The following is a 12,802-nucleotide window of genomic DNA, read 5'->3' as shown; positions in this document are numbered from 1 at the left end:
TCTGCTTGGAACCACTATAATTGCAATTGCATAAAGGTATATATCATGATAACTCTGAGGTTTTGGCTTGAGCATGACATTTTCAGGCAGGATTTGTATTACTTCCCCAAAAATTCATCCCCTACTGATTGTGCTTGCCACAGGAGTATATTGTTCAAAATACCTACACTGGTAATGAATGTCCATAGTAAGTCATAGGAAAACTCTCTTTAGCTCAATATCTGACCCCAGCCAAAAGTAGGTTTCTGGAGAGCAGTTGTAAGAGCAGGATAAGCACATAGGGATATGTCTTCAGAATAGTCTCCCAGCTGGCAGTGATTTGTGTTTCAGGAGCTTGTGGCTTTGAAATGACCGTGTGTTAGATACCAGAGTCCTCTTTTACTGTGGGCTCTGAAGCTACCCCTGAACCACTTGCTTTTTTTGAGTACTGCTCATAGCTTTCTTGTGGAGAGCACTTCTGGGCATTCATGCAAAGGACAGTAAGAGCCACTCCTACCTCTGCATGCTCTTTACCTGATAAACCAAAATAATGTGATCTTGATAATTGCAGAGAGTGCGTAGCCAGCGTTGTTCAAAAGGCTTCCGAAACTCAAAATAACAATTTTCAAATCTAAACTCCAGCTCTTGGCAGGGAATTGTGAATTGCCAGAAAAACAGCAAGGAGTTCAGCTAGCTGTCAACTTTGCAGCCAAAATCATCCTACTGTCGCAGCTCATTTGACTGTTTTAGAGTCTTTGGTATTGTCAGTACTTATTATAAAGATAATATGTTCACCAGATAAATGTGTAGATGTGCTAGGTGACTCACATGAAAATGCTGCTAGGTGGTGACTGTTGGGAATAATACTTTGATGCTTCAATTGGTATTTCTTAGCCTTCGTGTCCTGAAGCAGGTGCTCATAGTTATAACAGCTATAGTGTCAAATAGACATTTAATTACTACTTTGGAGCTCAGTGGGAAGTGGCAGCCCCCACCTGGCAGAGAGGCAAGAAACTGCTGCTTAGATGTGCCTAGTTTTTTTGAATGCCAGCCTCTACAGGCCCCTGCTGACCTCCTACAGGCACACTTAACCTCCAGTTTGGAAAGGGAAAGTGGACTTTGGCAGGTTACCTTTGGAAGGTTGCTGACTGCGCTACATTTGTATGAAGTGTGGACAGAAATTCACATCAGTTCTTGTACTGTTTCACTTCACCCTGTTGTGCCAAGACCAAGAGAAGATTATTATCTGTGTCAGACTTAACAGAAGTTTTCTTTAAAAAGAAATCCTTTGATCAGGAAACATGACAGCATTTCCTAAGAAGGTTTCTCATTCAAGATGCTGAACTTTTACCAGTTGCTCATAAGTTATAATGAATAGCAAATTATCTGGGTTTATTTTTTTCTTCAAAGTAGGACAAACATGATATATAATCTGAATCTAGGGAGGAGTATGGCACCACAATGTCTCTGTCCCTAAATATTTTAAGCAGTTAAAAGGAATATTCAAAACCACTGGTCCTGTAATTACTTGGAGAGAGACTTTTTGTCTGGTTACACAAAACTGGTTTATACTGTTTTATAGGTTTTAGTTTTTTTTTTTTCAAATGCACAAAATACAATTCCTGAGTAGACTCAGCAAAGAAAGGTTTTGGTATATTCAAATTAATATGAAATCTACTGAGGTATGTAATTTCCATTAACTTTTCTATCACTAAATAAAGCTTCTTATTAACCAAATTCATTTAATTTCCCAGTCATGAAATAGGTAAAACCAGAAAAGCAAGAGTATTTCATCAAGCATTTCAGCTTAGAATTCTGCATCTAGTTGTGTTTTGAGGTTTTATCTATTGCAACTTTTGATGCTTTTATACTATAAACTTTGGAGGTGAAGGTTTATGAACTGTTCTGCACTGCCTCGTGTTCATGGCATTAATCTGTAAACGATAAGTGACATATCTGAGATAATTAATGAAGTAGAGCTTAAGCAGAGTTTTTTTTTAATGTTGTTTATTTCTTTTTAGTAAAGGAAATGAAGGATTTGTATGTCCTTGTCCGGCATGACCTTCACAGGAATGAAGTGATGCTTCATTTTGCCAAAATGCAATTTCAAAATTGCAAGAAACGCGCGTTAGACTAGGCCTATCTGTGGACCAGAGCTGCTAGAAGATGCAGTGAATACTGCATCTAGGAGAGTGGATTCTTTCCTAGAAGCAGGACTCTGCACGTAGATTTTCAGATTGATACTGTCAGCTAAAATTGATCAAAACTTTCAGCTATTTTGATAGTGGTTTGGAGTTCTATTGTAAAGGTTTTTAAATGGTGTGTGCTTTCTTTTTCATCTTCAACTGAATGGCAATACTTTGCAATAACAGCAATAAATAAAGATAATGGAATGCCTGGGAGAACTTTTTTGGTTCCTGAAGTTACACATATATTTCTTTTAACATTTTGTCTGGCACTGTGCAACTGTTTCATTTTCTCTGAAGCAGAAGAGAACTGTCCCTACAATCCACATTGTCCCCTTGGATGAAAAGCTACCTCTGCTTTTCTCCCATTAAGCAGGTACTGGATAGACTAACTAAACTGCTGAGAATCTGCTCAGCACTAGTAATACAAATTTTAATTTGTTGCAAGAATTTTTAGGCTACTTTTTTCTAGCTTCTTATGATTTATGATAAGAATGAACTCTTAGAGACTGCAGTTACCTAAAGTGATAAGTGTTAGGCATTTCCATATTATCTTGCTGGTCTGTAGTTAGGTACGGTACATTTCCTGAGACAGAATGAGGCTGTAAGATCAACACAGTGAGCCCCAACCATCTGATCCTTCTAAGTCTCCTAAAGGTTTTTATCTTCAACGTGAAGGCAGTTGCTAGCATACACAGGATAAATTGTCAAGCAAAAGGAAGCAGACAACATTGTTTTCACAGCACATAAGTACCATGTTGAATGTGATTTCATGCATACATTACTGAGTGTTAGAAAAACTAGAACAGACACCCACTCCCGGCAGTAAAATTCTTTCTGTCGCTCCTTTGGGACCCATGATTTTTTTATGCTGTTGCACAGCTGGTTTATGTGTGCCATTTCCATTGGGCAAAGCCAGTCTTCCTGCTTATGTCTTGTAACTGTTTAATGGTTGGAAACCATTACTGTCTGTAGAGCAGCTTCAGCAGATTTTTAGAGTTGGAAGGTCTAATGTTTAAAAGATAGCAATGTTAAATCCATTTTAAGTCAGGAAAAAAGTTCTTTAAAAAAGGCTTTAACTCAGAGTCAAACTTGCTATCATTTTTACAGCTCAGAATGAGAATTCTGGTTCCAATGTCATTCTTTCCTTCTCTGAAAATATTCCAAATCATGTGCTGTTTTCACCCCAGGTGCCACATTTAAAGCCAAAGTGGATGCATTGCAGTGGTGTACAGTGATGCGATTCTTGTACACAGCTTGCCTCTATACTGTTTTGTTAAGTTTGTAAAATTTCTTCCAGATCCTACTGATTGAAAAAAAAAATGTAAAATATAAATTGTCTATCACTGTATTTACAAATACAAGTGTGGGAAGATGTGCATTTTGAAATTGTGATGATGTGAGCTTTTTCTTTTTTTTCTTTTATTTACAGCAAGGAATTCTCCCTTTTGAGGACTGGAGACAGAATTTTGCTTGTGATGGCTGAGTAGCCAGCAAGACAAGAATTTTAGCCCTTTGGGTATACTCAAGCCAGATACAATCCAGACAAATGCAGTACTTACTCCATGTGCTGGAACAGCAGCTTCAGCCTTGACCTAATGAAGCTATCATTTCTAGCAGTGAGAAGTGATTTACTTGTCAGGCTGCTGAGACCAGATTGATTTTTTTTTTCATATTTAGGGACAGCTGTCTGTGCCAAATTCTGGTATACATAAAATGACTTATTTTATTTGAGTTGTAGTATAAACTGCAAAAGAAAAGCTGCAACTAGCAGCACTATTTCTGCAAACCAAAGAATTTAATTTAACACTCAGATAAATTTGTTTATATAAAATTTCAGAACTTCATGTTTGAAAAACTGGCAGTAGTTTCCGTTCCAGTAATTTAATGTTTATGTATCTGAATTATACATGTGAGCAGTCAGTCAAAGGGATCACAGATATATGAAGACTAACAGTAGGATGGCTGTTAGCTTTATAGTTAGCAGAATGCCAGTTCAGCTTCATAGTCAGGTTAAAAAACACCATATGTGTATAAGCTTTATCATCCAGTACCAGTTACTAGACCTTGAAGTATTTCAGCATGAGTTGTGTACTGCTTTTAGGCTGCATAGACATAAGCGTAGCACAGCATCTTGTAGAAGCATGACTTTTCCATTCAGTAATGGAGAAGAAAACAACAAATCTGTTACCTGGTAAATGGCAAGCATACATTGTGGAGAAGCATGCTTTTATACTTAGCAGTTTTTTTGGACTTGGATTTTTAGGGAGGGGTGTTTTTTGAGGGGGGCTTTGTAAAGGTCTGGGTTTGTTTTTGGGGGGGGGCGTGGGGTTTTTTTTGTATGTGGTCTTTTGTGGTGGTGTTTTTTGGGGGTTTTGTTTTGTTGGGTTTTTTGGTTTTTTTTTGAGGATGGGGTCTAGGTCATTTGGGTTTTTCTCCTGTTAATAACAGAGATCACAATATTTTGTCTTGTTGTTATTCCTTCTTACCTGTTTTGCTGGTGAAACTCAGTTCATTTCAAATTAAAGATTAATATTCTTGGGGGTTTGGCTCAAAAAATTGATAGTTCTGTCAGTTGTAATAGTGATGAGGGTCACAGAAATATATACAAATAGGTGAATAAATTATATAGTGGTGTCCTGGGTTCAGCAGTAGCAGTCATTTTTTTCCTTCTTGGTAGCTGGTGCAGTGCAGTGTTTTGACTTTCAACTTGGGAACAGAGCTGATAGCGATGTTTTGGTTTGGCCAAGGACTTTGTGAGCCTCATGCTCTGCCAGGGAGGAGGGGAAGCTGGGAGGAAGCAGAGACAGGACACCTGACCCAAACTGACCAAAGAGGTATTCCATACCACAGCACGTCATGCCCAGGATGTAACTGGGAGTGCCCCGGAAGGGCTGGGAATCTGCAGGGTTGGAGGAGGCATTGGTCGGTGCTTGGTTGGGTTGAGGGGGCGAGTTATCGGTCGGCTGGCGGTGAGATGTTGTATTCTCTTCCCTTGTTATTTCCTTTATCATTGTTATTATTGGTGGTAGCAGTAGTGATTTGTGTTATACCTTAGTTACTAAACTGTTCTTATCTCAACCCGTGGGAGTTGCATTCTTTTTGATTCTTCTCTCTGTCCCTCCAGGAGCAGGGGGAGGGAAAGAAGGGGGGGAGTGAGTGAACGAGTTACCTGACTGGGTTTAAACCACGACAAGTGGTATTGAAATTACAGCTAAGGAATGGATCCTTAGCTGAATAAAATGCTCACTAAGTGGCTTTGTATTTCAGATAATACACTCCAAATCCAAGAAATAGTTAAGTGTTGTGTCTCTACAGTTTGGTTGTGGTGTCTTTCAGATGATTACATGCAAAACTGTAATAAATTAAGTTTTGTTCATCTTTGACATCTTACTTATTTCTAGATAATTTTTTTCTCCAGATTAGTCTACTAGCTTTAAAAAAGCTCTTTTAGAAAATGTGGCACTTTCAAATGTCTCACGTTTTCATTTCTGTCAGCTGCAGATCTCCTTCCTTTCTGTCTTCTACTCCTAGCACCACCATTTTTCCTCCTGTTCAAAGTCATTTTTGAGGATAACATTTGTGAGGCTTGCAAAAGAGAGACTTTGAAGAAAGAGGGCATTTAGGAAAATTTTTCTGCTATTGCTGTTTTATTTCACATCTATATTCCTTTTAAAAAGGTGTTCTTTCTTTTTTTAACTGCAATTACCCGATGCATTTTTAATACAACGTTTGCATTCTCCTTTAGCAAAGGAGGAACACTACTGTGTTTTCTTTTAAACATGGATCAGTGCTTTGTCTGCTGACTGGACTGTTTCTAGCAAACACAGGTGAAGTGCTATTGATAAAGAAATGTTTGCTATAAACTGAGCAATTATAAAGAGTACAGGGTGAAATTCTTGTGCTCTAGAAGGCAGAAGGAATGATCTATTGGTTTCTTTATGCATGTAGTTCTTCCTTACAGATTTCTCTTTCTTCTTATGTCACTGGGAGAAACAGGGGTGTTTGAAGTTACCTTAAAAGAAAGAAACAAACAAACAAACAAATTCCTGTGATTCTGAGACACATAAAAGCTCCGTTCTGGTCAATTGTTAACTTTTTACAAGGAAAATTTACACACTGTCTTGTTTTCTTAAGGGGACAGAAACATTTGAAAAGGCAGAACATTAATTTTGTAATTTGCTGCCAGACCTATGAAAAACAGGTGAATAGATTTTCATAATATTTTAAATAATTTTGTCCGGAAGAGCTATTTCATTCAACTTTGAGATTTATGTTTTTTTTTTAATGACTCACAGTCTTTCATAGATACAGAATGAAGACAAATATATTTTATGTTTAAATATTTTTTTCTTACATCTGACCATTTGTGAAGACATATTCTCTGAAACACTTTAATTCTATCCCATATGTTATCTATAAATAATACATGATGCATAGTACTTCTGGGACATAACCTGAATAATTCACCTACAGTAATATGATCATGTTGTACTCCAGGTTATAAATCTTTTATTGCTGTAATACATTGTCATATAACATAAAAAACACCTATCATTTTAAATTAATGAAGATGAATACTTATAAATCTTTTGGATTTGTGAATCATTATTTTGCTCATATTTATTATACCTAAATTTCATTTTATATCTACTTATCAACCAGTAGAAGTAAATGAAAATTGTGTTAGAGAACAGCATAAACCATTTAACCAAACTAATTCTTAAATTTACCCCTTCCAATATAAATAGCTTTTATACTTATAGAAAAGGCTCCCATAAAGGGATCTGGCTTGCAAGCTGCTATAAAAGAAAAAAAAAACAACCCCCAAAAAAACCACAATTCTCATTATTTTGAAAATTAATTTAAATTTCCAGAATTTTTGAACTCGAATATGCTTTGTAACTTCTATGGCCGAAAGTTAGGTTGCATTATATATGTGAGGAAACAGCAGCATCCATTACTGTTTAACTAAAATGGCATCTGTGAGGAAACAGGAGCATAGCATCCATTGTTATTTAACCAAGTGTCTTGTTAAATAACAGGAATTTGCAATTATTTCACATTTGCTGGTCTTTAAAAGGGAAATGCTGTCTTTATTAATTCTGAATGTGTCTGTTTGCATGAACTAAATGGTGGAATTTTTCAGTGAGGCAGTTTGTGACAGGGATTATCTGATGAATATAGTATGCCTGGAAAGTGTATTTAGCAGCGCCTTTACCATTATAAAAAGGTGCAGGTGAACCATGAAGTAAATTAATGCCTGGTGTCCCCTCTGCAGATCTCCAGTTTTATTTCTGGCAAATAAGTGGTGGCTCATTTTGCTAAAAAGTTATATGAAAACGGGTTTTTTTTTGATCAGATTTTTTTTTTCTTGGCTACAGCTTCATAACACAGCTTAATTATTATGAATGTCCTTTTTTTTTTTTTATTAATTTTGTTTTGGCAGTTGGGTTATATTTTGTCACCAATGTTTGACTTGTATGAAAGCATAATATATTATTACATCTTAATTAATATTTATTCTAAGAAAGTGTTTATGTCCCACAGATATCAATACTAGAATTTTGAAGAAAGGCTCAACAAGTAGAAATTTATTTTTTTCATCTTAGAATTGTCAGGCAACACCAAAAAATATTCAGTGTTTCCACCACGCAATTCTGTGATAACTGTACAAAGCCACTTTCAGGAGAGGAGTGTTTAACACTCACTATGTATTTAAAGTAGTGTATCACTGAAGTAAAACTGATAGCCTAGTTAGTACATTTTGGTAAAGCTTTATAATGTTTGTGAACTACCAACTATACAGACTAATGACAAAACCAGATGCTAACCCATAATTTTTATTTCAGTAAAGTTTGAATTTCTAGAATTTATAAGAAGCCATATCACTTATTGGAAATTTTTGCTTCAGCTTTCTTCAGTGTATTGAGAATGTTTAATTCAGCTCATGTATGCCTGGTAAATGCGTAAAATGAAGACGATCTTTACCTTACTGAAGATGATCTTTACTTTAGAATATTTTTGTTTGCTTTAAATTCTAGATCCCTCTGCTCCACCAGCTCCATCTAATATCAGAATTGCCAATATCAGTGCAAACAATGACGGGAGTGTAAATGTAATGATTACTTGGGTTCTTCCAGAAGAGCCTGATATCCCAGTGCACCACTACAAAGTCTTCTGGAGCTGGACATACAGCAAATATGTAATCCCAGCCAAAAAAAAGAGAAGGAAGATTACTGATGGGGTAAGAAAGAAAATAGTAAATGAGACAGAAGTATGGCTTTTTTCTGTCACAAAATAGAGTGTAAGTATAAAATATGTGAGAAATTGCAATGATTTCAGCAACTGGTAAACTAGTGGTCTTAATTTTAATATCACCAACCCCATACACAGTTTTGATCTCCCAGGCCCTATCTTTCGCTGAACTCGGGGAGAGAAGTAGACTTCCGCCTTAAAATGCAGGTAACTGCTATCAGATTTTGCAGGAAAGAATAGAAAGCCAAATGCTATTTGTCCTCTAAATTCAGGCTTATTTTTTAGTGTTTCTTAAAGATACAGTGCTTTGTTTTATTTGAAAAGCTAACATTGTCTGTCACATTGTCTTTTCACTATGCATGCAAAACTTGTGACACTGTGATACAGAGTAACCATTAAATAGTCAGTATAGGTCCAAGGAAAAAAAAAAAAACAACAACTGAAAACTCTTCAAATAAGCCTCTGTACCACAGATCTGACATATTTCCTTAGCAGCCAGCTCCTATGAGTTTTTTGAATGATGTATAAAATACTGCTTTACTGGAAAATTATTTGTTGCGATATCCCTAAGCATATTGCATATTGTTTTAAAGTAATTAATAGAAATAGAAATAATTTACAGATTACAGGCCTAAACTTAATTCTCAATGTTTTTAATAAGTGTATTATGGGTCCCAGGTCTATGTTAGATCCGTGTTTCGGCTATGGCTGTCCACCTTCAATGTGATGAATGACAGCTGAAAAGTTGTAGTTCCCTCTGTCCCTCAGTCACCAAACCCTCAGAGAAATGAAGGTAATGAAGGCTGTGTGCTGAACTTGTGCAAGTAAATACAGAACAGAAAGTTAGTTCTTTGTTGTACTCTTTGGCAAGACAGGAGTAGGTTTGGCCTGTGCTATGTAGAAAAGTTTGTGTTTCTCTGAAAAGCTGAGATTGGCTGGAGATCTTCATGACAGAGGCTACGGCCTAAAGGTACAGGGGAGCTTTTTCTCCACAAGCTGGTCCTTAAACAACAAAACCCAAAGAATTTTAAGATTGAGCTGGGTCCTTAATTTTGTGTTGGCATTTTGCATAGGGTACATCCTACCTATAAATATGTTACAATAGATCCAATACACAACATTACAGTAATTGGAACCAAGTTCTGACCTTGACTATAGGGAAATTTAGAAGATCCAGGACATATTATAGAGAAAAGGTAGGCTCTTAGAATATATTTCATATTACTCCTGTCTCACTGTAATTGTTTTTCTGGAGCATGAAGTTGAATGGTTGCAATAAATAGAATATGTTGAAAAATGTAGTGAATGTTGGATTTTAGCTGTCTGCAAACTGGCTGTCTAGAAAAAATTTCCAATTTGTTTGCTAAAACAGAAACTGGGAAATAAACAATGTAAAGTTCTTTGGCTAAAATAGTTTTAGCAGAAGAAAATGTTATGTAGAAAAGCACCCTTTATGTTTTTCCTATACAATAGGCGTCTGTATTTGCCAAGGAATTACCAAAATTATGTAAACATCAGGAAGGGTAGTATTTTAAAAATTATGCAGAAAATCAGAGCCTAATAAAATACATTTTAAAGCAAGGAAATTTTGCTCTGTTGAAACACATACTTGAGTTTATTTTCTAATTTCAAAAAAGTAGTGTGCCTAACATAACAGGCCTGCTTTTATTAACTGCCTGTTTCAGTAATACTATAACTGCTTTGTATTTTTATTCTGTTATAGGCCCAAAATTATGTGGTCCTGGAAGGACTTCAACCCAACAGCAACTACAATGTAGAGCTGCAAGCAGTAACACGCTGGGGCCAGATACGCCTAAAAAGCGCTAAGGTTTCTCTCCATTTTAGTACAACTCAGGACACCAGGAATAATAGTGAGTAATTGTATTCAAACACTTGAATGCTTTAGCTACTCTGTATCTGGAATTTGAATGTTTTATATAATGATTTCTCAAATTTAAAAAAAAAATACTTTTTTTTTTTTTTTTTACCATCCTTCCTTCTCGTGTTTTGTTTTCTCTTCTGATTAGAAGTTTCTGTGAAGTTCCTGGATCTCAGTGCTAAACTTCAGGGTGTTTAGTTTTCAGTCCAATCATCTTGAATGTCATTTCATCATATCACATCACAGCTCTGAGAAAGAACATGCAACTGAGTTGAGTTTACATCCAATCACAGAAGAAGGCTGGTGCCTGGATTTCACCTGGGTCTGAGGCTGGGCTGTGTCCTGGTGTCTTGGAGGAAATCCTGGGTGCCATTATACACGCCTAGCCAAAGTGACATTGGGCAAGCTATTGAACTTCTTCTCTCTCATTTTACTTTGAGAATAGTTTCACAAACTTTCCCCTCTTGGCAGCAGGGATAATTAATCAACTGATGTTTGTCAGGCTTTATTGATAGTCCTGACATTAGGTTTCATCTTCATAGTATTTAAACATGACAGTAATAAAGACTTTCCATATAACAAAAACCCTCTAAACTGAAGGTAACTGATACTGGACTGTGTCATTTTTCTATACCATTCTGCACTTACTGTGAGAAACCCTTTTGCTGGTAGTATCAGCTCTCTCCATGGCCTCACTAATGTTCTGTCTGTCGCAGTCTGTATCACCAGTGGGTTTGTGTTGGGAGAGGAAGATTTTTGTTTCACTTTTCCCTCTGCACAAGTTTGTATCCCCTACCAAATGGAGTTCATTTAGCATGTATGTCATACGTGCCTTTGGTGGTTTCATCATCTTGTGTCTACTCCAGCGGCACCTATTTCCTGTCATTGTCACAGCTAGATTTAAATTCCTTCCACAATTTTGCTTGAATAATTTGCCCTCTCATTGGTTGTTTTACTTCAGAAAACAGTCCATCAGCAGTTTCTGTGAAAGTCTGCTATCTCATAATGTCCAAATTGAGTTCATTTACCCTGTACCTCATATGTGCCTTTGGTGATTTCTTCATTATAGACTTTCCAATGCCTTGTGCTTTATTTCGTTTTGCTGTGGTGACCTCCTTGGACCAAAAGGTTTATTAATTGTTGTATTGTTTTTTAAACCAAACTAATACTATACTAAGAGTAATATTTTTATTTTCTCATATACTCAAAGTATTTGACTGTAATGTTCAAGTTATGAACATACATTTAGCTAATGAGCAGTATTTTCTTAGTGCCTGAGCGCTAATATCACATATTTTAGTGGATAGAGCACTCTTTTGAGAAGTGTATTTAGACCTCTTTGGACAATTTTTTTAAAATGGCTAAATTATAGCTTACATAGAAAAACAAAAACCCTACTCCTGTAGGAGATGCAAATTCATCTTCTGAATCTCACTGAAGTTAGTTAGGAACAGAGCCAGTTCTGCTTGAGGTACTTTTGAGAGTGCTCAGAAGCAGATGGAGAAATGTGAAAAAGAAAAAGGAAAATGTTGCCTGAATATTATCTAGGACATGACATTCAAGGCCTGTCTTTATATGGGGACTTCTGTGGCCTTTGGGAAGTAGCTCCAGAAGCAACATGCCAATTTTGTTGAAGTCCCTCTGTCAGTTTTCTGCTCTCTGTGGAATTAAGCTCTGTTTTTTTTCGGTGTCTTTTCCTATTGTCAGAATAAAAAATAATCCGTAACCCACTGAAGTAATTTAGTCCTGCAGACCTCTGTGAGCTTTGACCCTGGCCCTCTGGCATTACATTTCCCCACACTCAGAAATGCATTGCCTCACTATATTTGTAAGCTTTGCTTCTGGGAAATGTAGCAAGACTAACTCTCTTGGTCTTTATATAGACATATTCTAAATCTGTGTCCTCGTTTTTCTGGAAGTGAAACAGAGAGAGAACATAAAAGCAGATACTTAGTAAAATTAAAATCCTTTCAATTGAGGTATACCAAGTAAATTTAAGTCTACTTCTCTCTATCACTTTTTTTTATTTCCTTTCAGGTAGTATAAACATTATGGTTACCTTGAAAAATAATTTAATCGTTTTCTTAAGTTTGGTAGTTTTGCTTTAATTTAAAGCAAGGGAAGAAAATGTAAAATTCTATCAGATTAAGAAAAGGATTAAGAAAGTAAGATATGGCCAAAAAGCAAGTGGGTTTCAGCTGAAGCTATATATAGGGCAAAATATTCAAGTTTACATGTTACTCATGATAATTATTGAAACTTGAATCTTACTGTCTCTCAAGTATGTAATTAATAATTTTCCACTTCTTTATTATTGAAATCTTTATTTTTCATTTATGTGTAATAATAAATTAAATACAGCTTTTTTAAATCTGATGCAAATACTGTTCTCTGATTTGGAATGGATGTATTCACATGTGTGCAATGAAAATGCAGTTTGAATGAGCATTGATGCCTTTTCAGCTGGAAAGATCTATAAATATTATCAACTCTGCTAAAT

General features: G+C 36.1%; 1 protein-coding gene across 2 annotated transcripts in view; it reads left to right on the top strand.

Moving 5' to 3' along the window:
- The window catches only part of ANOS1 (anosmin 1), a 133,289-nt gene that overhangs the window by 93,290 nt on the left and 27,197 nt on the right, over positions 1–12,802 (top strand). For both annotated transcript variants that reach the window (XM_057419558.1, XM_057419557.1), the window contains exons 7-8: positions 8,210–8,412; positions 10,147–10,294. In XM_057419558.1, coding sequence (XP_057275541.1) covers positions 8,210–8,412; positions 10,147–10,294 — 351 coding nt within the window. The remainder of the gene's footprint in view (positions 1–8,209; positions 8,413–10,146; positions 10,295–12,802) is intronic.

This window comes from Pezoporus wallicus, unplaced genomic scaffold (genome assembly GCF_028554395.1).
Source record: "Pezoporus wallicus isolate ANWC-B61680 ecotype Strahan unplaced genomic scaffold, APGP_CSIRO_Pwel_v1 contig_5767, whole genome shotgun sequence".
Taxonomy (NCBI): Eukaryota; Metazoa; Chordata; class Aves; order Psittaciformes; family Psittacidae; genus Pezoporus; species Pezoporus wallicus.
Note: the sequence above shows the minus strand (reverse complement) of the source record. Positions and strands in the feature narration are given on the sequence as shown.